Genomic DNA, 24,421 nt, shown 5'->3' with positions numbered 1-24,421 from the left:
TGGTTTGTTTGGGAGGGAGGTTGATGAGAGGAGGCTAGGGAAACACAGCTATCGGGTGACTGAGGGGCCGGGAGCCTACGGTTCAGGCCTGTCTCTACTTGCTGTGTGACCTTGGGCAACTTGTTTAAAGTCTCTGAGATGCCATTTCTCCAACTGTAAAAGGAAATGACAAGGCTGGGCATGGTGGCTCACGCCTGTAATCTCAGCACTTTGGGAGGCTGAGGCGGGTGGATCACCTGAGGTCAGGAGTTCAAGACCAGCCTGGGCAACATGGTGAAACCCCATCTCTACAAAAATACAAAAATCAGCTGGGCATGATGGCGAGTGCTGTAATCCCAGCTACTCGGGGAGGCTGAGGTGGGAGAATAGCGTGAACTCAGGAGGCAGAGGTTGTAGTGAGCTGAGATCGTGCCACTGCACTCCAGCCTGGGGGACAGAGCAATACTCAACCTTGTTGGTCATCCCAACCACCGAGTGAAATGGTGCCACTGACCTGGGCCAATGGATGAGGAAGAATAATGGCAAATGGGGGTCTATGCCTCCACCCTCCACCACTAGGGAGGTCTCAAGCTTGAAGTACAGCAACCAGGTTTTTAGGTCCTGGACCTGGCCAATTCTCCCACAGTCAAGAAGATAAGCTGAGAGTTTGGTCCATTGGGCTAAGGAGATAGTGATCAAGCCGTTACTCTGCAATCAGGCTCAGAAGTGTCCTCTCAGTTACGTCTCCATTTGTGGGTCCCGTGGGAGAGGAGAGAAGGGAAGGAATTTAGGTCTTCTCACCTTCTGGGCTGCCTGTCCCTGATCCTTGAGCTGTGAAGGGCTGGGCTGGAATATGGGAAATAAATCTATACTTTTTTTTTTTTTTTTTGAGACAGTCTCACTCTGCCACCCAGGCTGGAGTGCAGTGGGATGATAGCTCACTGCAGCCTCAGCTTCCCAGGTTCAAGCAATTCTTCCACCTCAGCCTCCTAAGTAGGTAGGATTATAGGTGTGCGGCACCACACCCAACTAATTTTAGTATTTCATACTTTTATAGAAATTTCACCATGTTTCCCAGGCTGGCCTCAAACTCCTGACCTCAGGTGATCCACCTCCCTAGGCCTCCAAAAGTGCTGGGATTACAGACGTGAGCCACAGTGCCCTGCCCTACAAATCTGCACTTTTTAATTGACACGGGTCACCCTCTACTCACATGCCAGGCATAGTTCTGAGAGGCATCCCACAAAGATGCCTCTGAGCTCAGTCACTCACCCTGACAAGTTCACTAGCTCTTAGCAGTGACATCTGGCAAATTCAAGGCTTGGGACCTTCTGGCCTCTCTTAAATAAACTGCAGTAAATTTGGCTAGAGCTTGGTCAGTTCAAATTTTGATTTTTTTGTTTTGCATTAATTTCAATTTTTTAAGCAATATTGCATTAAAATGTTATTTATCTTGAATAGTGAATTTCTTAGTGTCCTCTTACATTTTGTCCTGAGTCGAGAGCCTTCCCTGCCTGATTCTAGTCCAGATCCTAGGGGGACAGAAGGCTGGTGGGAGATGGGAGGTGAGGAGGGGAGGGTTGGGTGTGGAGGAAGAGCTACAGAGCACTGGAGAGACTTTGTGGAGGTGTGTGTGTGTGTGTGTGTGAGAGAGAGAGAGAGAGAGAGAGAGAGAGAGAGACAGAGTTTCAATTTCGCTCTGAAACTGAAATTGCCCAGGCCAGAGTGCAATGGTACAATATCAGCTCACCACAACCTCCACCTTCCAGGTTCAAGGAATTCTCCTGTCTCAGCCTCCCAAGTAGCTGAGATTACAGGCATGTGCCACCACACCCGGCTAATTCTGTATTTTTAGTAGAGACGGGTTTTCTCCATGTTGATCAGGCTGATCTCAAACTTCCAACCTCAGGTGATCCACCCACATCGGCCTCCCAAAGTGCTGGGATGACAGGCGTGAGCCACAGTGCCCTGGCATTGTGGAGCTTTTCATTACAGCAGCTGCCTCTTTGCCAGCCCTGAAGCGATGCCTTGAGGCTGGACAAGGTGGCATATTCTAGATCAGGGATCCTCAATTGGGGCCATTTTTCTCCCCGGAGAATATTTGGAAATGTGTGGAAACATTTTCGATCATCTGGGTGCAGGGAGAGGTTCTACTGACATCAGTGGGTAGAGACTAGAGGGGCCACTAAACTTTCTATAACACCCAGGACAGCCCCCCACAACAAAGAGTTATTTGACCTCAAATGCTGATAGCACAAAGAACCTTGTGGCTGAAGAACCTTGGTCTAGAGCCACAGCATGGAAAAAAGGACATAGACTTTTCACATGTTAAAGATGAGAGAGCTCACACCTGTAATCCCAGCAACTCAGGAGGCTGAGGCAGGAGAATCTCTTGAACCCAGGAGTTCAAGGTTATAGTGAACTATCATTGCACCACTGAACTGCAGCCTGGGTGATAGAGCAATATTTTGTCTCTCCAAAAAAAAAGATGAGAAAGAGAGGGAAAGAGAGAAGAGCGAGAAAGAGGAAGGGAGAGAGAGAAAGAGAGAGGGGAAAGAGAGAGGAGAAAGTTTTGGAGTCAAAAAGACTTAGAAATCTCCAGTTCTTCTCCTTCCTGTGAAACCTTGGCAAGTTGGGTTTTCTCTGTCTTTGGATATCACATTTTGCCTCTGTGAAGCAGGGGTGGTCATACATGCCTGAAGGAGATGAGGTGAAGATGAGGATGAGGGATGTGTTGCATACAACGCCCCTAGAATAGGTAAGAGTCTGGGAGTGCTGAGCCTCCCCTTCACCTCTTACTGCCTGCCCTCATTGTCTCCCCCCAGCTCCCTGGGATCTGTATGCCACTTCCTGAGATTCCACCAGCAGGAGGCTACTCCTGGGGTTAAGGTGTATTGTTCAGACTGGGGCACTTTAGGGGGTATAAATAATAATTATGCCTGGACAATGGACATAACATCCAGGGCCCTCTGCAGCAAACCAGAGCGTGGGGCACGCATACATGGCAGTAGGCCTCAGGAGGCAGGTCCCTGCAGTCCCAGCAGAGAGTAGGGCACAGGGTTGAGAAGACTGAGCAAACTTCGTTATCAGATCCTTTGTCCCCCACCCTGGCCTGGAGCAATCATTCTGGCCTCTTCCCACTTCCCCAAAAGCCCAGTATAACGGCTGCTTCTGGGCCCCGAAGCCAGAGGTCACAGACTCTTGGAAGGTGAGTTCTCTTCTGGCTGCCCAGACAGGACCAATTTTGGCCCTGGGAAGAAGCAGCACCCCATAAGGCAAACACCTAGGAGGCCCGTCCTTAGGAACATCATGGCTAAGCAGACCTGTCCCTGCAGGGGCAGGAGTCTGGGCTGAGGATGATGCCAGAGAGCAGCAATGGAGACTGGAAGACAAAGGAACTTTTGTACCCGAGTTACCCCTCCTGCCGTTCCTTTTCTAGATTCTCCAGCTCAGGGTCTCTTCATAGCAAGAGGAGAAAGCAATCTAGTTTGCTCTTTAATCGAACAATTAAACAAACATTTTCTCTATACTATGTGGCAGGGGATACACCAGACACACAAAGAGAGCCCCAAGAAAGAAGGTGGAGTAGTGTCCTGGCCAAAAGACAGTAGATATGAAATGCCTCCTGCTCCTGCCCGTTCTCCTCCTGGGAACAGTTTCTGCTCTTCATATGGGTAAATCTCTTCCTGCCCTCCTCATCCATCTTTCTCTTTTTTCTTTTTTCCTACACTCCCCTCCCCCTGCTTTTATTTGCACTCATGTGGCCAGGACCACAGCCTTCCCTTTTTAGTGGATACAGCTCATCTCTGACAAGATATCAAGATTGGACTCAGAACTATAACCTGAACTTTCTTTCTTTCTTTTTGAGATGGAGTCTCGCTCTGTTGCCCAGGATGAAGTGCAGTGGTATGATCTCGGCTCACTGCAACCTTGCCTCCTGGGTTAGTGATTCTTCTGCCTCAGCCTCTCAAGTAGCTGGGACCACAGGCACACACCACCATGCCTGGCTAATTTCTGTATTTATAGTATAGATGGGCTTTCACCACATTGGCCAGGCTGGTCTCGAACTCCTGGCCTTGTGATTCCCCTGCCTCGACCTCCCAAAATGCTGAGATTACAAGTGTGAGCTGCCATGCCCAACCAACTCTAACCTGAACTTTCAGAAGGAAAAACCACCCACCTGTTAAGATGAAGGGCTGGTGACGGCTCCAGGCTTCTCACATGTGCTTTCTCCCACCTTCAAAACACACACTCATGGTGTCAGCTAGAAGTCAGGTTCTTGTCCATTTGTGAGTGTGACCCGAGAGATCTCTCCTTACCTAACACAAAGGAAATCTTCAAGTCTTGGCTTCAGGTGGAGTTCCTAGGAAAGCTTGGGCGCTGGAGCTGTCCACGGTGCTGGAACAAGGAAGCTCTTGACCTGATGGCAGGTTACCTCTTATTCCCAGAGAATGATGTCCCCCATCTGGAGAGCCTAGAGACAGAGGCATACCTAGGCCAGGATCTGGATAGTTCGGGGGAACAGGAGAGAGAGTTGGTTTTGACCAAGGAGGTGATTCAGGCAGAGGGAGAGGAGGTCAATGTTTCCACCTGCCAAGACGCCTTTGAGGATGAGGAAGCCATGGAGTTGGACCCAGCTGCCTTAGACAAGGACTTTCAGTGCCCCAGGGAAGAAGACACAGTTGAAGTGCAGGGAAGTCCAAGGTGCAAGACCTGCCGCTTCCTGTTGGTGCGGACTCCTACGACGTTTTCAAGAGCTGAGGTAAGTAGCAGAGAGAATACTATAGAGGACCTGCGGGAGAAGAGAGTACATTCAATCTTCGGTTCCCAATTCATTTAGGCTAGTGGTTCTCAAAGCTTTGCATGCATCAGAATCACCTGGAGGCATTGTTAAAACACAGATTTCTGGGCCTCAGCCACACAACTTCTGATTTAGGAGGGCTGAGGTGAAGCCTGAGAATTTGCATGTACAACAAACATACACCCAGGTGATGATGATATTGTTGGTCGTGGGAGAACTACTGATTTAAAAAAAAGGCTTTGAAAAAAAAAAGAAGAAAAAGAAAAAAAAAAAAAAGGCTTTGGTGTTAGATACACCGGTGTTAAATTCTGGCTCTGCCTTTTATTGGCTGCATTACCTGGGCAAGTCAGTGGCTTTGCCTCTGAGCTTTAAGTACCTTCATTTATAAAGTGAAGATATATAGCACCAACTTCTTAGAGTTGCGGTGAGGATTAAATGAGCCAATACATGGAAAGTGTTTGGAATAGTCACTGGGTCATAATAAACACTTAGTAAATGGTGGTTATCATTGTTATGAGTATTATTATAATTTCCTGCAGGATTGGCCTGACTAAGGAGCAAAAGGTAGGATTAAGGGAAGCAATTAACCTGAAAAGGGATGCTGGGTTCTTGCCTGGTAACTGAGAAACTTGAAATAAATGAGAGGGCATTCTCTACTCTGTTTCTGTCTGCAGAACATCTGCAAGAGATGCTATGGAGGCAACCTTGTCTCCATCCACAACTTCAACTTCAACTATCGCATTCAGTGCTACACTAGCTTAGCCAACCAGGGCCAGGTCTGGATTGGAGGCATTCTCAGGGGCTGGGTAAGTCAGGGGCCAACTCTTGGGTGCAGTACGTTCTTTCTGACTGTGTTAAGGTGCCAAGCCTCAGGCCAGCAGCTCAGGTACCCTTAATGTGGCAGGCAATGATGTGCTGGAGGTGGCTTGTACTGGCTCAGGAGAACTGATGGTGCACACTTACAGCTCGAAATCAGCCAGGGTGGGAGTATTTACCCAAAGGAAATTGGCCATTGCTACACACCAGGGCTCCCTTCTACTCCCCATCCTCCCACCCACCCCAAGAGCTGCCTTATAAACATTTACCAGCATACTACTGGAGTCACAAGACAGATTTCAGGCCCAGCTTAGTCACTTAGAAAGCTAGCTAAATAGGTAATCTTGGAGTCTTGGTTTCTTCATCTCTAAAATGGGGAGCTTCATCTCTCAGGGTGGCTCTGGAATTGTGGGTGAATAAGTTGCATTATATGTGGTACTCAGAATGCGATCCGTGGATCAGCAGTGTCACCGTCACCTGGGAGCTTGTTAGAAATGCAGAATCTTGGACCCCACCACAGACCTCTGGAATCAGAACCTGCATTTTAACAAGATCCCCAGGAGATAATGTATACACAGTAATGTTTGGGAAGCTGGCTCTGTGTGATGGCTGAGAGAGATGGTTGCTCTTTCCCTGCCATTGCCTGAAAACCCTTAGGAATGGGTCTCTAGGGTGTCTGGCTCCTGTTCTGGCAGGCAGTGAGAGAAGTCAACAGGGGGTGTTCTGTGAGGTCCTGATCTGAACCTCTGTCTGCTGACCTAACCTGTCACTTCTCTAGTTCCTTTGGAAGCGGTTTTGCTGGACTGATGGGAGCCGCTGGAATTTTGCATACTGGTCACCAGGGCAACCTAAGCATGGGAGTGGCTGCTGTGTGGCCCTCTGTACCAAAGGTGAGGGGGAGGGCGCCAGGGAAGGGAAAAGGGGTAGTAAAAGTGGATTTTTAATCCTACCACTTTGAGCTGCCTGAACTCACCTCCCCAAACTGACACCCTCCCACTGACTGGAGAACCCAAGTCCTGTCTGTGAGGAGGGCTGAGACACAGGGAAGCCTCAAAGCAAAACCAAGTGATAGAAGTTCCGGGGAGGGGGTGGGGGTAGGCTGGATGGTATGTGTGTGGGGAAATCCTTTGCCTCCTTTGCTATGAGGGCAATAAATTCGAACCACAGATGTGACCAGTGAGAGTAGTGGAAGTGGATATAAGGTGTGGATAAGAGAAAAGAAAGGATGGGGGAATTAGGGATGGCTGAGAGACAAGATGCCCTCCTCCAACAGCAGATGTAGGCAGCAGCATGGGTGCCAGGAGTGAGGGGGTTTAGTACAGTGGCTAAGCCCACATATGCTGGAGCAAGACCCTGCAGTTCACCTCCCAGTGCTGCCACGTGCCAACCCAGATACAGGCACGTTGTTTATCTCCACTAAGCCCCCGCTTCCTCATCTGTGAAATGGGAATGATGGCAGCACCCACCTCTTGGAGCCGTGGTAAGGATTAAATGCAATCGTCCACCTAAGTCTATCTAAGGCACTTAGCACACAGCCTAGCTCGCAGTAAGAGCTCAGCAAATGTGAGCCAGTAGGGATGTAGGGCACTTACACGGCTGCCAGATGACGATGGCCATCAAAGGGGACGTATGGGGCCCCTGAGGAGGGAGGGATGTGAAGCCCAGGCCAGAGCCCGCAGGGCGGCCGACTTCACTGTGCGCTCTGCTACTAGGAGGTTATTGGCGACGAGCTCAATGCAAGAAGCAACTGCCCTTCGTCTGCTCCTTCTAAGCCAATGGCGCGAGGATCCTGCCTGCAGCGTCCTCCCGTCGCCCAGCCTCTCCTGCTCACAAATTCAGACTTCCCACAGCATTTCCTGACTCTCGCTTCTTTATTCCTCACTTTGGGGGACTACCCCAGTTTGGGAAAATCCACCTCTTGGAGCCGTGGTAAGGATTAAATGCAATCGTCCACCTAAGTCTATCTAAGGCACTTAGCACACAGTGCTCACTTTGGGGGACTACCCCAGTTTGGGAAAATCCTAGAAGCATTCACCCTTTTCGGGAAAGTGAGCAATGGGCGAGTAGGGCGGCTGGTGCGGGCTGGTGGCGGCGCTGAACAGCGGATTGAGGACCAGAGGCGCGGTCTTGAAGGCCTCCCTGGGCGTGGGGTAGGGGTGGAGGTGGGGGCGGGGGTGCGGGTGGTGGGAGTAGGGGTGGTGGAGGTGGTGAGGGGATATGAGCAGGGGTGGGAGTGGTGGAGATGAGGAGCTGGGAGTAGGGGTAAGAATTGTGGGGGAGAGGTGGGAGCCCAGTTGGTGTGGGGTACTTTGCTGGTCCTCTTGCTTTGTTTGGATTCAGCATGGGGTGCGGGGTGGGTGGTTTTCCAAAAATAAAGTCGATGGGGCTGATTCAAGAGTTGGTGTGGAACATGGAGGTCCCACCGAAGGGACACCCCGAGGAGATGCAGGAGAAAGCAGTCTTGTTTTGGGGCAGCCTGTTCCTCTGCCCTGTGCCTTTCTGGCTTCTGATAATGGCCCCCATTTCCATTCCCAGCCAGCTCTGTGAGTCCCCAGCCTCTTCTGAGGCACGTTCCCCATCTATTCCCAGCAGGGTGGTGGTCCTCCCCTTCCTTCCTCCTGGCCTACCTCTATAGAGGGGCCACATCCTTAGGAAGGAGTGGGGCCCTGTGCACAAAGCCAGGGTGTCTGGCAGTTCCCATTCCCGGTTCTGCAGCCCCAGGCCTCTGTGTCTCTCCATCTCCCACTTTCTCAGACTCTGGGGACATTGAAAGAGATTATTGTTGTTGCTCTTAACTTTGTCACAGATGAGGTACTGGGCTGCAGGAAGTGTGCAGAGTTGATGAGGCAGGAAGCTTATCAAGGGGTAGAGAGCCCTGGATTGTGAGGAGGGGGGAGAGACTTCTTGGGAGTGTATTTCTACAGGGGGCCCAGGGAGAATACACAAGTATTTCTGTGTGTGCACATGTACATATGTTTGTGTACATGTATATACCTGTATATGTGTGAATTTATATACGTAAATATGCATAAATCTGTGACTCCGTATGAATTTGTGTGTTGAATATGCATGTTTATATATCTCTGTGTATTTATGGATGTGCCTGTGTACACCTGTGAATGCATATGTCTGCATAGCTTTGCAGCCTTATGTTCCTGAGCCTGTGTATGCATATATGTCTTCCTCTGTGTCTTTGACCAGTATGTATGTGGGTGGGTCTATGCCTCAGCGTGTGTCTGAGTGTACCTGCATACAGGACTATGTTTGTGTGTATGTGTATATCTGTACCAGCATCTGATGGAATGTGATTTCAGGAGTGAAAAGAAGTTTTCCCAGATGTTCTGTGTTTCTAAAGGTGCTGAAGTTGAGGGGACAGGATCAGAAAGCCCTGGGGAAAGTGGGTGATGGAGGAACAGTAGGGATGAGGCCCTTATACATGGACGGGCCTATGGCAACAGGAGAATGGGCACTGGCGTTGCCAGGGACCTTACCAATGCCAGGTCCCAGGGACCGTCTCTATAGGAAAAGACCTGTCCTCAGTAGAGGGGTCTGTCCAACTGCCTTGGATGGAAATTTGGTCAGATAGCTCCTAATCACAGCAAGTCAGGTGGTCCTTCTCCCCAAGGGCACGGAAGGGGAGCTAACTGGGAGTAGAGCCCCACGCAGAGCTGCACACTACACACTACAATAAGCCCATTTTTTTTAAAAAACGTTTAGGTTCATGGGTACATGTGCAAGTTTGTTACGTAGGTGAACTCATATGTCATGGGGGTTTGTTGTTCAGATTATTGCATCACCCAGGTACTAAGCCTACTACCCAATATTGTTCTGCTTCTCTCCCTCCTACTATCTTCCACCCTCAAGGAGACTGTTGTTTCTTTCTTCGTATTCATGAGTTCTCATCATTTAGTTCCCACTTATAAGTGAAAACATGAGGTATTTGGTTTTCTGTTCCTGCTTTGGTTTGCTAAGGATAATGATGTCTAGCTCCACCCATGTTCCCACAAAAGACATGATCTTGTTCTTTTTTATGACTGCATAGTATTCCATTGTGCATATGTACCACATTTTCTTTTTCCAATTTGTCACTGATGGGCATTTAGGCTGATTCCATGTCTTTGCTATGGTAAATAATGCTGCAATAAACATTCGTGCCTGTGTCTTCATGGTAGAATGGCTTATGTTCCTCTGGGGATATACCCAGTAATGGGAGTGCTGGGTCCAATGGTAGTTCTGTTTTTAGCTCTTTGAGGAATCGCCATACTGCTTTCCACAGCAGTTGAACTAATTTATTTACACTCCCACCAATGGAGCAGGTGTTCCCTTTCTTGACAACCTCACCAGCATCTGTTATTTTTTGAATTTTTAGTAATAGCCATTCTGACCGGTGAGATGGTATCTCATTATAGTTTTGATTTGCATTTCTCTAATGATCAGTGACACTGAGCTTTTATATATATATATATATGAATAAGCCCATTCTTTTTTTTCCCATGGAGAGTCATGCTTTAGACTAAATCCATTCTTGTTGCTATGCTTCTAGAAGAACAGTGTTGTCCAGGGGTGGGGTGGGAAGGACAGGAGATCAAGGACATTCTGTGCAAGTGGTCCCGGGACTGGTATTTCGACTGGATGCCAAGCCCCTTGTATCAGCCTCTACTTACCTCCCTGATGGAGGTAAGATTCAGCCAAATCCAGTAGCCCAATATCCTGCCAGTCAAAACCAGGGCAGGGTTTGGGAGGGGAGAGAAGAGGGGCTAAGACCCCTCCAGACTGAAGCTTACTTGAGGCAGACCAGGGTAGATAAGATGCTCCTCAAATCTCCAACACTATCTATATGAGGCCTCAACGTCGACCCTTACATATTCATTTCTCTGGTTGATTAAGGCCTTCGAGTGTTGAATAACCCTTGGTTAAAAGGAAAGTACTCTTGAGAAAGAAATTCCCCAGAATGTTATCTATTAATACCTCTGGAAGGCTGATTGGCAGCTTGCTGAGAACAAGGTTTTGTGAGAAGGAACACAGAAGGGAAAGATGTGTGGAGCTGTCAGTGGAAATGCAGTGTTAGGAATGAGCGTGGCTTCCAGATCTCCTTTCTATGTACTGTGTATTTCTTTTTCTATCAAATAGGATTAATAACAAACCATAGCAGAGTCATCGGGGTGGGTGTGAGGGTCCATGTGATTATGTTAGTGATTGTACTTAATAAACCGCAATACAAAAGACAAGGTAGCTGTTTTTATCACTGCTGATATTAACCCTACATCTAGCACACAGAAACGGTGACTTAGTTCAGATACAGGGAGGAAAACTTCAGGCTCACACACACTTGCTGGCCGGCTCTAGAGGGGCCTGAGGTACCTGCAGGAGGACCACCTCCATCTGGGTAAAAGGGGAGTTCGGGGGAGGGTCCCTTCAGGACACCACTGCCTCCTTCATCTCCCCATTAGAGAGCATCCCTGTGACCCCAGCCTCCCAAGAGCTGGATTCCCCAGGGATGCCTGGGGGAGTCCCAGGTGGAGAATGTGGTGCTGCCTTCACTGATATCTCTGCTGGGGAAACTGATGTCTCTCTGGTTAGATCTCTGGGCATTGCCCAATTCCCAAGGCTGACCCTGGGGAGGTCGTGCCCCAGCGGTTTGCTGAGACACCAGCCACGCTCCTCCCTGTGTGGTTAGCTGGCCCCTTGTGCACCATCCTGGGCATGGGGCTGTGGGTTAGGGCAGAGTGATGGAGGGGGTGATGAGCCTTATGTGGGGAGGGTCTTACCCCTTCTCCCCCTGGGGCGGGGGGTCATTGGGGCAAGGCCTTTGCAAGTACCCACCGTTCGAGCCTCCTGAACTGCTCCTGAAGCTGTCCCCTCCCCAACTTCCTGCACTTTGTGATGAGGGCTGCCCTCCATCTACAATGGAGCTGGTGCTGAGACCTCATGATCATGCCCACTCCAACTCTACCAGATGCAGATTTACCATGAAGCTACTGAAACATTCTTCAGGCTCATTCACTCGCATGAACCCCTTCTATACCTCATTTTGTATTCTTTCTAAAGAGATGCCCCCAAATTGTATATGCTTATGCTTCAGAAAACCTGGGTCTGCCCCTGAACCCTGTCCTGGTGCAACTTCTGGGCCTCTCACTGTAAGAGAGGCCAGAACGGGGATAGAGGATGCCTGGGTCAATGCACCCAGCTTCCTGCTCTGGCCTCCTCCCCTGAAGGGCAGGACATGTGTGTTCTCTTTTCACCACTGACTGTGGCACTGAACTAGTCATTTTCCTTTCTGGCCTCAGTTTTGCTTATCTGTAAGCAAGACAGTTAGATAAGATGGTTTCTAAGGCCCCTTTAGCTTCTAACCTTAAAAGACGGGACACCTGATTAAGACCCTGTGGGGACAGGCCTGGCTGACCCAGCTGACCAGCTCACAAGGCACCAGGCCTCACTGGAGCCTTTTCGCCGATATTGTAAATGAGGGCTGCGGAACTCCCAGGTCCAGTAATCAAATCCCCAGAGTGAGGGGCCCAGTTGTGTGTGAGTGTGGGGTCCCAGAGAAGAACAAGAATGGCCCCTTCCCTGGTTAGGGGAGAGCTGTGGGGTGTGATAAGGAAAAATTCACCAACAGCCATGTCTTCTGTTTCCTTCTAAATCTGGGACCCACCCATCGGGCCACACAACATTGTCTAACCAGTCTCCCTAAAATGCAGCCTTAGTTGCTGGGAAAGGCATGGGGCTTACTCTTTATGAACAGCAACACGGTCAGCGCAGAGGCGGCTGAAGCAGCAGGGCTGGCGGCCCCCAGGAGTTCTTTCTTCTCTCATGGGGTGTGGGCAATGGAGTTAGTCAGATGGAGGTTCAAATCCAAGCTCTCTCTCACTTCCTGGCTATCTAGCCTGGGGCAAATGACTCAGTCTCTTTGAGCCTTGGTTATCTTCAAAACAAGGGAAACTAATATCTACCTCATAGGATTATTCTAAGGATTAAATGAGATAATGTGTGTGAAAGCGCCTGGCACTTGGTAGGCCCTTGTGGCCATCTGTCCTACATTATCATCTCTACTCTTTGGGAAAGGGACTGCTCAGGTGCTACTGCCCCAGGGGTTCTAGGAAGCAGATGGGGCCAAGCAAGGAGTGAGGGTGACAGTGGGGTCTCAGCAGGGGCACTGCCTGTCTGCTGGAGCAATGGGAGGGCTGGACACCTGGTCCCAGCTATGCTCATGGATTGAGCAGCAGAAATGAGAGCCCCTCTTCCCTCCCATGCCCCCATGCTCAGGCAGGGTCCCCTGCTGGAAGGCCTGGAGCCCAGGGGTGAGGGTGGGGCCCTGGAAAGAGGCCCTAGTGGCCTATAGAGAAGGCCCCCGAATCGGTGGACTGCTTCTCGGCTGTGGTCTGGTCGCTGGGGTACACTGGGTTGGTCAAACTGGCGATTTTCAGCGTTGTCTCATTCACCTGCAGGCAGAAGAGCTGGCGCTGTCCAGTTCTGACTATGGGCAACGTCCTCTTATGTGACCCCATTTGATAGACTCAGCAGTGGGCACCCATGATCTGGTCATAGGGGAGCCAGAATGTCTGTGATCCCAAAGCTCCTCCCACGTACCCTGAGGGCAAATGGAAACCCAATTCATCCCATGCATCCTGTAGTCCTGCCCCAGAAAATGGAGAGGGGAGGTGACGGGGTGGGGACCTTGACAGAGATGACCACAGAACCTCCAAGATTCTCTGCAGAGCCCACTCTTGGCCAAGCCTTCCCTTGTCTGCACCCCAAATATTCATTCAGGCCCGGTGAACTCTACTTCAGGAGGCCCCAGAAGGGAAGCCACTGAGGGTCCCTGACCCTGACTGTCCTTCCCCCTCTCCCTTTCATCCAAGGGCCCCCTGCCCCCAACTCACCTCCTCAAATTTCTTGGCTTTGTACTGGTCGGCCCCCTTGAGGAAGTTGAGCAGGATGATGTCACAGAGAACAGTCCCCTGGAGGAGGAGAGGCAGGTGGGGTGGGTGGGAGCAGGGTGGAAGGAAGTGGTGGGCTTGGGCAGCCCTCCCTCACCCTCCTCCCAGCTGCCTAAACAGTGAGCAGAGCATTTCACCCTTGCAACGAACCATAGGATAGTGCTAGGGTTTGAACGTCCTTATCCAAACTCATGTTGAAACTTAATGCCCAACGTGGCAGTGTTGACAGATGGGGCCTTTAAGAGGCGATTGGACCCTGTGAGCTCTGCCCTCATGGATGGATTAATCTGTTCATGGATTAATGGATTAACGGATTAATGAGGTATCATGGGAGGGGAACTGGTGGCTTTATAAAAAGAGGAAGAGAGATCCAAGCTAGCACCTTAGCAGACTGCAGGCCAGGGTGGGGACCAGTCCTCCACCTGACTGATATTCTCTCTTAGAAAAATGCCCAGGGATTTTGCAGGATGTTTCAGGGCTGCCTTTCCAGCTCCTAGGGGTGACCCAGACCACAGCTGCACAGAGGACTGCATGGGGTGGAAGGGGGAAGTCCCTGAAGGCAGGCTGTGTGCCCGCCCTGCCACATGGGCTCTGTTCCTCATTCAGGCATCTCAGGTCTGCGGAAACCCAGGGCCTCCTCCCCCAGCTACACCATGAGAAATAGAAACTCTGTAACAGGTGGAACCTCCTGAAAATGGGAAGGCTGCTTCAGGAGGTGATGAGCGCTCCATGACTGGAGACGTTCCAGCCAGGGCCTACGCAGCAGGGTGGTGGCCAGGGAGACAGAAGCACCTGGCAAATGGGGGGCGCTTTATATTCCAGGCAGAGGCAGAGCTGCCCCCGTCACTTGTCTGCCTGCTGGTGCCAATCTGGGCTCCACTCTGACTGGCCTGTCGGAGCCTGGAGGGGCTGAACTCACCACTCCCACAGAAGTAAAGGCCGCCACAGAGCTGATGATGGTGGGGATGATGTTGAACTTGCCAGCCTGTGTGCACAAAGACCAAGGCGAGTGGGCAGAGGGCCCATGGGATGGGGGTGAGGTCTGAGGCTGCACTTGGGGCCAGAAGGGCTCTTGGTGGATTAGCAGGTCCCTCCCCTTCACAGCACAGGGGAAGAGATGGGAGAGTGACCCACTGAGGTCCACTCCAAGCTGGCCAGCAGCAGACCCCTGCCCCCCAGAGGAGCCTGTTCAGAATCCAAGAGGTGGTCTTGGCTGCCTCCCCCGTCCACCCCATCCGCCTGGCCCATGGACTCACATTCCCGTACACCAGCACGTCGAAGCGGATGCCGAAAGCCTTCAGGAGGGTGCGGTACTCACTGCCGTTCTCCATTTTGTAGTACTTGGCAAACCTGGAGGTCAGAGGCAGAGGTGGGTCCTGCTGTGGGCTCCTGTGTCTCCCGCCTGAACCTCCTGGGTCCTCCGGAGCCCTGTGTCCTTGCTCACTGAGTAGCCCTTACCAACAGTTTGCGGAGACACCTACCACGCTCCTCCCTGTGTGGTTAGCTGACCACTCACACAAGCATCATCTTGGGGGCTTGTTATAAAAGCAGATTCCTGAGCTCCACCCTGGACCCACAGAATCAGTATCTCTGTGGGTGCAGCCCAAGAACTAGCCTTTTATTTATTTTTATTTTTATATTTTTGAAACAGAGTCTTACTCTGTCACCCAGGCTGGAGTGCAGTGGCATGATCTTGACTCACTGCAACTTCTGCCTCCCAGGTTCAGGTGATTCTTGTGCCTCAGCCTCCTGAGTAGCTGGGATTACAGGCGCCCGCCAGCAACCCTGGCTAATCTTTGTATTTTTAGTTGAGATGGGGTTTCACTGTGTTGGTGAGGCTGGTCTCAAATTCCTGACCTCAAGTAATCTGCCCACCTCGGCCTCCCAAAGTGCTGGGATTACAGGGGTGAGCCACCTTGCCTGGCCAGATCTTTCCTTTTAAATAATTTCTGTCACTGATTCTGATGTGTTTGACAGTTTGAGCCACTGCTAGACTCCATGCTCCAAGCTCACTGCTCCACAGGCTTCTCTGCTTACCTGGGCTCAAAGCCTGGCTCTGCTGCTTACTGACTGTGCAACCTTGGGCCAGTCACTTAACATCTCTGAGACTCAATGTCCTCATTTGCAGGTGGGAATAATATACAAAAGTCCTGGCCAGGTGCGGTGGCTCACACCTGTAATCCCAGCATTTTGAGAGGCTGAAATGGGAGCATCACCTGAGGTGGGAAGTTCAAGATCAGTCTGACTAACATGGAGAAACCTCATCTCGACTAAAAATATGAAGCTGGCCAGGCGTGGTGGCGCATGCCTGTGAGTCCAGCCACTAGGGAGGCTGAGGCAGGAAATCGCTTGAACCTGGGAGGCAGAGGTTGCGGTGAGCGGAGATCGTGCCATTGCACTCCAGCCTGGGCAACAAGAGTGAAACTCTGTCACACACACACACACACACACACACACAGACACACACGCACACACATCCTGCTGCATAATGCTGCCATGAGAATTGAGTGAAACCACACACGTCAGGGGTGTAGACAGTACCTGGAACCCAGTAAGCACCCAGGAAACACTCGCCGATGTTGGCTGCTGGTATTGCTGAAGAAATATGTTTACATTTATAGAGCAGTTTTAAAAGGTGCTTTCAGACTCCATCTCATTTCACCCTTGCAACAAACCTATGGGATAGTGCTATGGTTTGAACGCCCTCATCCAAAACTCAGGTTGAAACTTAATCCCCAGAGTGGCAGTATTGACAGGTAGGGCTTTTAAGAGGTGATTGGACCCTGTGGGCTCTGCCCTCATGGATGGATTAATCCATTCATGGATTAATGGATTAATGGGCTATCATGGGAGGGGAACTGTGGCTTTGTAAGAAGAGGAAGAGAGACCTGAGCTAGCACATTAGCACACTCAGCCCCCTCTCCACGTGACACCCTGAGCCCGAGACTGCAGTCCCCACCAGTAGAAAGATTCTCAGCAGATGCAGCTGGCTCCACAACCTTGGGCTTGTCAGCCTCTATACATAAAGAAATAAATTCCTTTGCTTTGTAAATTACCCAGATTCAGGTATTCTGTTAGACGCAATGAAAAACGCAGGATTATAGACAGGCATGTGATAGCTCCGTTTTTCAAATGAGGCTCCGAGGGGGAGAGGTGACTTGTCTGGTTACCCAGCTGGTAAGCCCAGCACTAGATTTGCCCAAGTCAGAGACTTTGACCCCTACACCCTCTCTACCTTGGCTGCTGGGGACTTAGGAGAATGATCCCATTTCATTCTCACCACACACAGAGGTTAATGTTCAACCCAGAGAGGTGAGTGCTCAGACCCCCTTGCAGATGCCTGTGGTGGGGAGGAGATTTGCCTGGGGTTTCGTAGTTAGTGAAGTGCTGGATTTGGGATTCAAATTGCATCAATCTTTTGGCTTCTAAAGCCAGTGCACTTTCTGCTGTGTGGCTCTGCCCATCGTGGGCCAAACTCTAACATGAGCAAAGTGTCATCTCTTTGGGCTACTGTCCCACAGTTGTAAAATGCATTCCTGATGCCAGTATCCTTGGAAAGCTGTGGGGATTAAGTGAAATCACTGGAATGAAAGGGCCCAGAAAGCTCCTTTACCATTTGGGGTTGACACTGTGCCCTCTCAGGGTTTCCAGTCCCCACAGACTCCCAGGCCTCCACCACCAGGGCTCTGAGAAACGTATTTCCTGAAAGTGTTTAATAATTGACATGGTGCTCCTGCTGGGGATATTTGCATTTGAACCTGTACAGCAGAGAGAAAAAAATGCTCAGCCCTGTGAATCAATGATGGAGGGATTATAGGCACGAGAGGAAGATGACCTGTGATGGGGAAGGGTCACCTTAAATCACAACATGTCTGCTACTACCTGCTCTGCCTGCCATCTGGCAGTGGGACACTCTAGAATCAGGCAGAAACGGGTCTAAATCCTGGCTCTGCCACTGGTTAGTGTGGCCTCAGATGCTCCCTGCCTTCAGCGTGTCTGTTTCTGTGTCCATAAGCACAGGTGAGCTCAGGGTCCACTAGAAGGTCTGCTGATGAGACAGCGTAAACACGAACACCACTGAGATTCTCGTGTTAGATATTCTGTCTGCTCCTCCACACCCATTCTCTGTTCTTTCTGCACCCAGCTCTGGGCCCTGAGAGCCTGGCTTGCAAAGACTGCTTTGGCCTCTGTTTCCAGGTGGGTTCAGCCAATGGAAGGCGCAGACAGGAGATCAGAGGGTAGGGAAAGAAAGGCCAGGGCGTTGAGGTGGCTGGGCAGCCTCGGCCTTTTTTCAGGTTATAGGGATTGCTCCTCCCCTCACTCCCACCAGCCTAGGTGGTAGCAGCTCGCCCTCACTGCTAGCGCAGAGGCCCTTCGCTGGCCTGGTTAGTCCCCTTCCCTTTACCTCAAATGCACTTTTGTGCATCCTATCTTTATTCAATCACCCTTTGTGAGACCACCCACTGTTTCCCCTCAGGATCCCTACCTGACCACGCCCACTTGACGGAGGAGGAAGCTCAGTCCTAGAGAGCTTTATCTGGGTCAGGAGGGAGTACAGGAGAATGGGTGACACATTTTCTGTTTCTGCCTGTGCGTGGGCATGAGCAGAGCTGGTGTGCCTGAGTGAGTAAGGCTGAGAATTACTCAGTGAGTAAAAGGTTTCCAGGGGACCCTGACCCGGGAAGGTGTTTCCTTGTGGGCTGTGCAGCTGAGGGAGAGGCAGGGGAGGCAGGGAAGGCAAGAGGATCCCAAGAAGGAGTAAGAGCCAGAGTAAGAATGAGAATGATGCTGGGAAGGCAGCTGAAAGTGCAAGCAGTTAGCCGGAAGAGGGCTTGGAGGTCAGGGAGAGAGGGGAGGGGCTAAACCATCTTTAAAATGATGCTGAGTTAAAGTCCAGGTGGTGGAGGAAGACGGCTTCACAACCAAGGCAAAACAGAATGAATTCAAGGTGCAGCAAAGGAGGGGAACAGGATGGACACAAGAGAGGATGTCATTTCTATGAAGATGACAGGGTCTAAGAACGTAATTCTCCAAGCAGGACTCTCAGGATATTTTAAAGAAGTCTGCAAAAGAGGTGTCCTGAATGGACACAAGGCTCCAGGAAGTCCTCCCTGTGGCTTTCGGATTGTCCTGAGGGTAAGTATAACCAGCCATCGCTGTCTCCATGGACAATCTTTACAGAGCACCAACAATATAGGCAATTCCTTAATATAAGCATCTCCATCAATCTCAGGAAGACTACACTGCTGTTGACCCATTGTACAGATGAGGACATGGATGAGAAGCTAACTTGCTAGAGCTGGGATTCTAATCCATACTGATGCCTCTGAATTCACGCTCATGCCCCTTGAGCCATCCTGCCTCTGAGCTCTCAGAGGCCGTTAAGGATAATGCAGCCCTTGTGCAAGATCTCAAAGCTCTTCTAAAGCCTGTGTTCTGTCTCACATCACTGGGAGAATTCAGGGCCCTTGTCTCAGAAACGTGGCTCCTGATGCCTGTGGGTAGTGGGCAGGCATGAAAGGGTGGGTCGCAGATGTTTGGGGCAGGGCAAAGGCTGGGCCTGTGGTCCTGACATGTTCACTGCTGGCCAAAGGCTGCAAGCATGAAAACAGCTCTGACACTGACGTCGACTCGCAGAACAAAAAGTCGTATCCTAGGCACTGCCGTTCAAAGTGAGGGCTGGCTAAATTTATCCTGGGAGGGAATGCGAAGGGAACAGGGAGAAAAATCAAAGCGGACTTGGTTTTTCTCCAGCACCTGCCTTCTAAGAGGCAATAAGCATGGTAAGGTCATTATCTCACCAACCATCCACCCTCTGAGAGGGGTTGGCAGGGACTGATTCTCTTCCCGGGTGGAAGGAGGAGGATGGAGCTCAGGGAGTGTGGGCCCAGGCTGCAGACAGGGGAGCGACCTAGGAGTCCCAACTTCTGCACTCCTCTGTGGCTGACGGGATCAGAGAATCTGCCCACCCCCGTGGCAGAGGTGGCTCACTGGTCACCAGGGTCTGGTTATTTCCTTTCTTGGCACATGATTAGACCACATTTCCCAGTTCCTGCATTTAGCTGGGACCCCACAACTAGTTTTTGCCAATGAAATGTGAATGGCAGTGAGGTTTGTTACCTCTGGACTGAGGTGGTTTGGAGCAGTGTACCTTCTATGTCTTCCCTTTCCTCACCTAGTGGCCAATTGCTCAGGAGTCAGGAGAGGACTCTGAGGCCCTAGAGACTGCATCAAGATGGCAGGAGCCTAGATCCCTGAATGACTGCATGGAGCTCCCCACCCCCACTAACCCACAGTGCACTGTGCCATGGGCAAGAAATCAACTTTTGTGTTAAGCCACCGAAATGCGGGGTTTGTTTGTTACAGCAACTAGCAATACTAACCCTGACTGTTACAGACTCCCAGAATTTCATAGCTGAGAGAAGTTAATTTGCCAAGGGATGAAGAAAGAGCTGAAGTTGGGGAGTTGCTCAGGATTAGACAGAGGGCACAGTCCCATGACGCTGTATCTAGGAGTAAACCCTCTAAGGGCACCCTCGGGGATCTGGGGGTGGTGCTGTGGCTGTCGTGAATTAGCTTCTTGATCCTAGGAAGGTCACTCAACCTCTCTGAGCTTTTTATTTCAACGGCAAAATGGGAGGAAAAAGCTGTGAGGAGGATGAGTTGAGAGAGTGTCCATATATAGCCAGTGCTTAAAACACATCCCCTTTCTTTCTTATCCTAGCATCAAGATAAAAATGAAACAATATCTACATTTACTTTAACCCTTACATTATCCGGGCTCCTGTAGATCACGACATTAGTAATAATAACAGCCAACGTCTACCGAGTGCTCCTCTGTGACCGGGCACTGTGCTAAATGCTTTATGCTTATTAGCATTTAATGCTCACAGCCACACCATTGCACGCAAGTCCTGTTGCTATCCCCATTTCACAGCTGGGGAATCAAGATGGGAGAGGTGAAGCAACTTGTCTAAGGTCACAACACCAGCAGTAAGTGAAGCTGGGAGTCAAACCCAGGCCGTCCAGCTGCAGGGCCCACACTCTTAGCCGGCATTCTACACTGTTCTTTTGTTGCTTGATTTCTGTTAGGTCCTAACTAATTTCATTCTCCAGCGGGGGCATCTTTTTGCATTTGCTGGGTGGGTCTCCATACCTCAGTGGCTGGGAGCAGAACAGAAACTCCCAGGACTGCCTGGGAGAGGTCCATGTAGTGTCAGAAGGACAGAAGGACCCTGCAGCCCCCTCTCTGAAAAGGGGAGGGCCTCAGCTACATACACCACGCCCAAGCCTTGATTTCCACCAAGTCCTCTGGTTCTAACCAGATCACTTTTGTTTTCTTCGTTGGGATTTGGGTTGGTGAGAATGACAGGATCACTGGACACCTTGGCCCCTCCCGACCTGGGCCCGCCTCATCTGCAGGCTCTTCTCCCTGCCATACATTCAAGCTCCAGCCACACCAGACTACCCGCCTTCCTGCATTTCCCAAACACACCCCACAGACACAAGCGTCTACACCACAGACAGACATCCATGCTTTTGCCCATGCTGTTCCTCTCATCTCCTGGCTCAGATGGCCTCTCATTCTGTTAGTATTCAACAGATATTTGGAGCACACCTCGTCTGTGCCAGACACTGTTCCAGGTACTACTGATACCTTGCCAAGCTCTGCTGTCATGCGAAGGGGAGAGATACTCATTAACCACACAAGCCCATACATAGCTAAAATTGGACATAAGGAAGAGCTGGGAAGGAGAGGAGTACCATTCTGTGAGCACGGTTAGACATTTGACTTGGGCTGGGGGTTAGGTAAAGCTTCATGCGAAAGTGGCCCTGAAACCAGAAAAACGATTTAACCCAGCAATCGCATTACAGGGCATATACCCAAGGGAATATGAATCATTCTATTATAAAGATACATGCACGCATGCTTATTGTAGCACTATGCACAATAGAAAAGACCTGGCATCAACACAAATGCCCATTAGTGATAGACTGGATAAAGAAAATGTGGCACATCTATGCCATGGAATACTATGCAGCCATGAAAAGGAATGAGTTCATGTGCTTTGCAGGGACATGGATGAAGCTGGAAGCCATCATCCTCAGCAAACTAACACAGGAACAGAAAACCAAACACTGCATGTTCTCTTTCATAAGTGGGAGCTGAACAATGAGAACACATGGACACAGAGATGGCAACATCACACACTGGGGCCTGTTGGGGAGTGGGGGAGGGAGCAGCAGGATAAATAGCTAATGCATGCGGGGCTTAGGTGATCGGTTGATAGGTGCAGCAAACCACCATGGCACACATTTACCTATGTAACAAACCTTCACGTACTGCACATGTATCTCAGAACTTAAAAAAAAAAAAAAAAAAAAAAAAAGGTGACCCTCAAGCTGGGGCTTGAAGGATGGAGAGTTAAAAGGCAAGAAGGCCAGAGATGGGGCCACTTTTCTGGCTGAGAGAACTGCAGGCCCTCTCATGGGAAAGAACATGGTGTTTCTGAAGCAGCTGGAAGAGGGTTGGTGGACTGGTGGGGAGAGACGGACGGAAGTGGCAGCAGCTGGGTCTACACGCCCCAGCTGGCAGCCAGTTGTGTTCATCTCTTCTCAATTCTACATTTAGTGGAATTCAATCCTGTAGCTTGAAATTGACCATCCTGGAGTATTTACATCACAGGATTCCAGCAAACACTACAAACCAGGGGTGTGAGCTGAAGCTGAGAAGTCCCTAGGGGCTGCCTTTTCCCTCTCCATTAGGATTCAGGCCTCTGCTACAGTATCTGCTACACCAGGCTACAGCTGACAATTTGGACTATGGACTATGAGCCATGTTTCACTGTTTCTGTTTGCCCAAAGGCCTAATGCCCACAGTAGGGGGTTGAGTAAATGCTTGCTAGAAGAATAAATTAATTTTGGAGATTCTTGACATCTCAAAGATTGAGTTTAGCTAGATTGTCCTTGGGGCTCCCTCCTGTATCCCTAGTTTCTCCAAATGCTCCCGATTCTGCGGGTGGAGCTTGTATAAGGTGGTAACAACGGGCTGTTTCTCTCCCCAGCAGGACACAGATCTGGCAGCTAGCTAGGTGGGAAAGTCGGTGCTACGGGTGGGAGCCAGCCTCTCTAGAGGGCAATGCGGGAAAGAGTGGGAAAAGGTACGTGGGACAGTTACTCCCGCCAAGCACTAGGCTAGAGGCTTCCACACCTGTTTTTCATGTAGGCTTCACAACAGCTGAACTAGGCAGCTGACGGCTGAGGGACTCTGAAATGAGATAGTCCTGGGCCTGAATCCTGGCTGTGCCACCTAGTTTATATGACCTTGGGCGAATTACCTCTCTGAGTCTGTTTTTCTATCTGTAAAATGGAGATAAGAGCAGTAGCTGTAGGGTTGCCTAGAGGATTAAAGGAGCTATGGAACGTGAAGGCTGAGCCCAGTCCCTAGCACACAGCTTCCTATTCACAGTTTACTGGTCATCAGGCAACATTCCTGATTTTAAGGGCTGGGAAAAGGCACAGACATGCTCCGTAGGCTGCTCTGCCTGCCAAGGGGCACAGCTGGGATCTGAAATCTGGCTGCTTGACTCCAAAGCCCTTGCCTACTCCCACTGCTTCCCTGAGGAGCCAAAAGAAGTTCATTGCAGGCTGGGCGTGGTGGCTCATGCCTATAATCCCAGCACTTTGGGAGACTGAAGCAGGCAGATTACCTAAGGTCAGGAGTTTGAGACCAGCCTGGCCAATATGGTGAAACAAAAATAGAAAATTAGACGGGTGTGGTGGTGGGTGCCTGTAATCCCAGCTACTTGGGAAGCTGAGGCAGGAGAATCACTTGAACCCAGGGGGCAGAGGTTGCAGTATTGCAGTGAGCTGAGATAGCGCCATTGCACTCCAGCCTGGGTGACAGAGTGAGACTCTGTCTCAAAAAAAAGTTCATTGCAGCCTCAGTGGGCAGAGAGCTTGTTAAGCTGGTGCCTGTGAAAACACCTCAGCTGCGCAGAAAGCACAGCATGGCTGTGTGCGATGATGCCATAGGCATTGGAGGAAAGAACAGAGCCCGAAAAGCTGCCAGTGCTGATCTGGGGAAGCAGGGAGCAGCCCCAGAGGCACAGGCGGGGCTGGAGTTGTCAGGGTCGGGGTTCCTCGGACAGGCGCAGCTGGAAGGGCCAATGGAGCCCAGACACTTGAAGGGAAGCAGGGATGGTTACCTATGGGCCAAAGACTCTGCACTGGCCCCGGGAGCCGGTCTCTGGTCTGGGGAGACCTGTAGGTGGACCTCTGCAGCCCACATTCCACAGCTTCCTTCCTCCTGGTTTCTGGGGAATTTGGTCAATGGGTGGCACTGGTAGGGGACCTGAGGTGGGGAAGGAGGGGATAGGGTAGGTATCCACTCGCTGCTTCCCTGCTTTGCCTTGATTTTGCCTGTGGCTGTCACTCTGACTGCTGCTCCTGTCAGGCACCCCAGCTCAAAAACCAGGCTCCCCCATGTCCAGGCACGGTGGCTAACACCTATAATCCCAGCACTTTGGGAGGCTGAGGTGGGTAGATCACCTGAGGTCAAGATACCGAGGCCAGCTTGGAGAAAACCCATCTCTACTTAATAAAAAAATACAAAAATTAGCTAGGCATGGTCTTCAGAGCCTGTAATCCCAGCTACTCTGGAGGCTATGGCAGAAGAATCACTTGAACCCAGGGGGCAGAGGTTGCAGTGAGCCGAGATCATGCCATTGCACTCCAGACTGGGTGACAGAGTGAGACTCCATCTCAAAAAACAAAAACAAAAACCCCAGGCTCCCATTCCTCCTGCAGGGGCGGCAGGTCTAGGGTGGTGATGGCTTCCTGCCTTGTTCATCCCTGAGTGCCTCGACTCCCATGCTGGTTCCTGTTG

At 50.7% G+C, this 24,421-nt stretch overlaps 2 protein-coding genes across 7 annotated transcripts in view; one reads left to right on the top strand and one right to left on the bottom strand.

The window, feature by feature from the left end:
* The first annotated feature begins 3,592 nt into the window (after positions 1 to 3,592).
* Positions 3,593 to 7,367, top strand: PRG3 (proteoglycan 3, pro eosinophil major basic protein 2). Its single transcript, XM_035262720.3, has 5 exons — positions 3,593 to 3,653; positions 4,428 to 4,741; positions 5,455 to 5,586; positions 6,375 to 6,486; positions 7,309 to 7,367. Exons 1-5 carry the CDS (start codon positions 3,593 to 3,595, stop codon positions 7,365 to 7,367), a joined length of 678 nt encoding a protein of 225 aa, XP_035118611.1.
* The window catches only part of P2RX3 (purinergic receptor P2X 3), a 40,905-nt gene continuing 21,066 nt past the window's right edge, over positions 4,583 to 24,421 (bottom strand). For 5 of the 6 annotated variants that reach the window (XM_078341052.1, XM_002755279.8, XM_035262719.3 and 2 more), the window contains 4 exons: positions 14,790 to 14,883; positions 14,453 to 14,518; positions 13,477 to 13,554; positions 10,820 to 13,035 (listed from right to left, as the gene is read on the bottom strand). In XM_078341052.1, the coding sequence (XP_078197178.1) occupies positions 12,922 to 13,035; positions 13,477 to 13,554; positions 14,453 to 14,518; positions 14,790 to 14,883 (352 nt within the window). In that variant the 3' untranslated portion in view covers positions 10,820 to 12,921. Of the gene's footprint in view, positions 4,772 to 10,819; positions 13,036 to 13,476; positions 13,555 to 14,452; positions 14,519 to 14,789; positions 14,884 to 24,421 lie in introns of those variants that run through there. The other variant, XM_078341054.1, reaches the window with a different exon arrangement.

This window comes from Callithrix jacchus, chromosome 10, assembly GCF_049354715.1.
Source record: "Callithrix jacchus isolate 240 chromosome 10, calJac240_pri, whole genome shotgun sequence".
NCBI classification, from domain to species: domain Eukaryota; kingdom Metazoa; phylum Chordata; class Mammalia; order Primates; family Cebidae; genus Callithrix; species Callithrix jacchus.
Note: the sequence above shows the minus strand (reverse complement) of the source record. Positions and strands in the feature narration are given on the sequence as shown.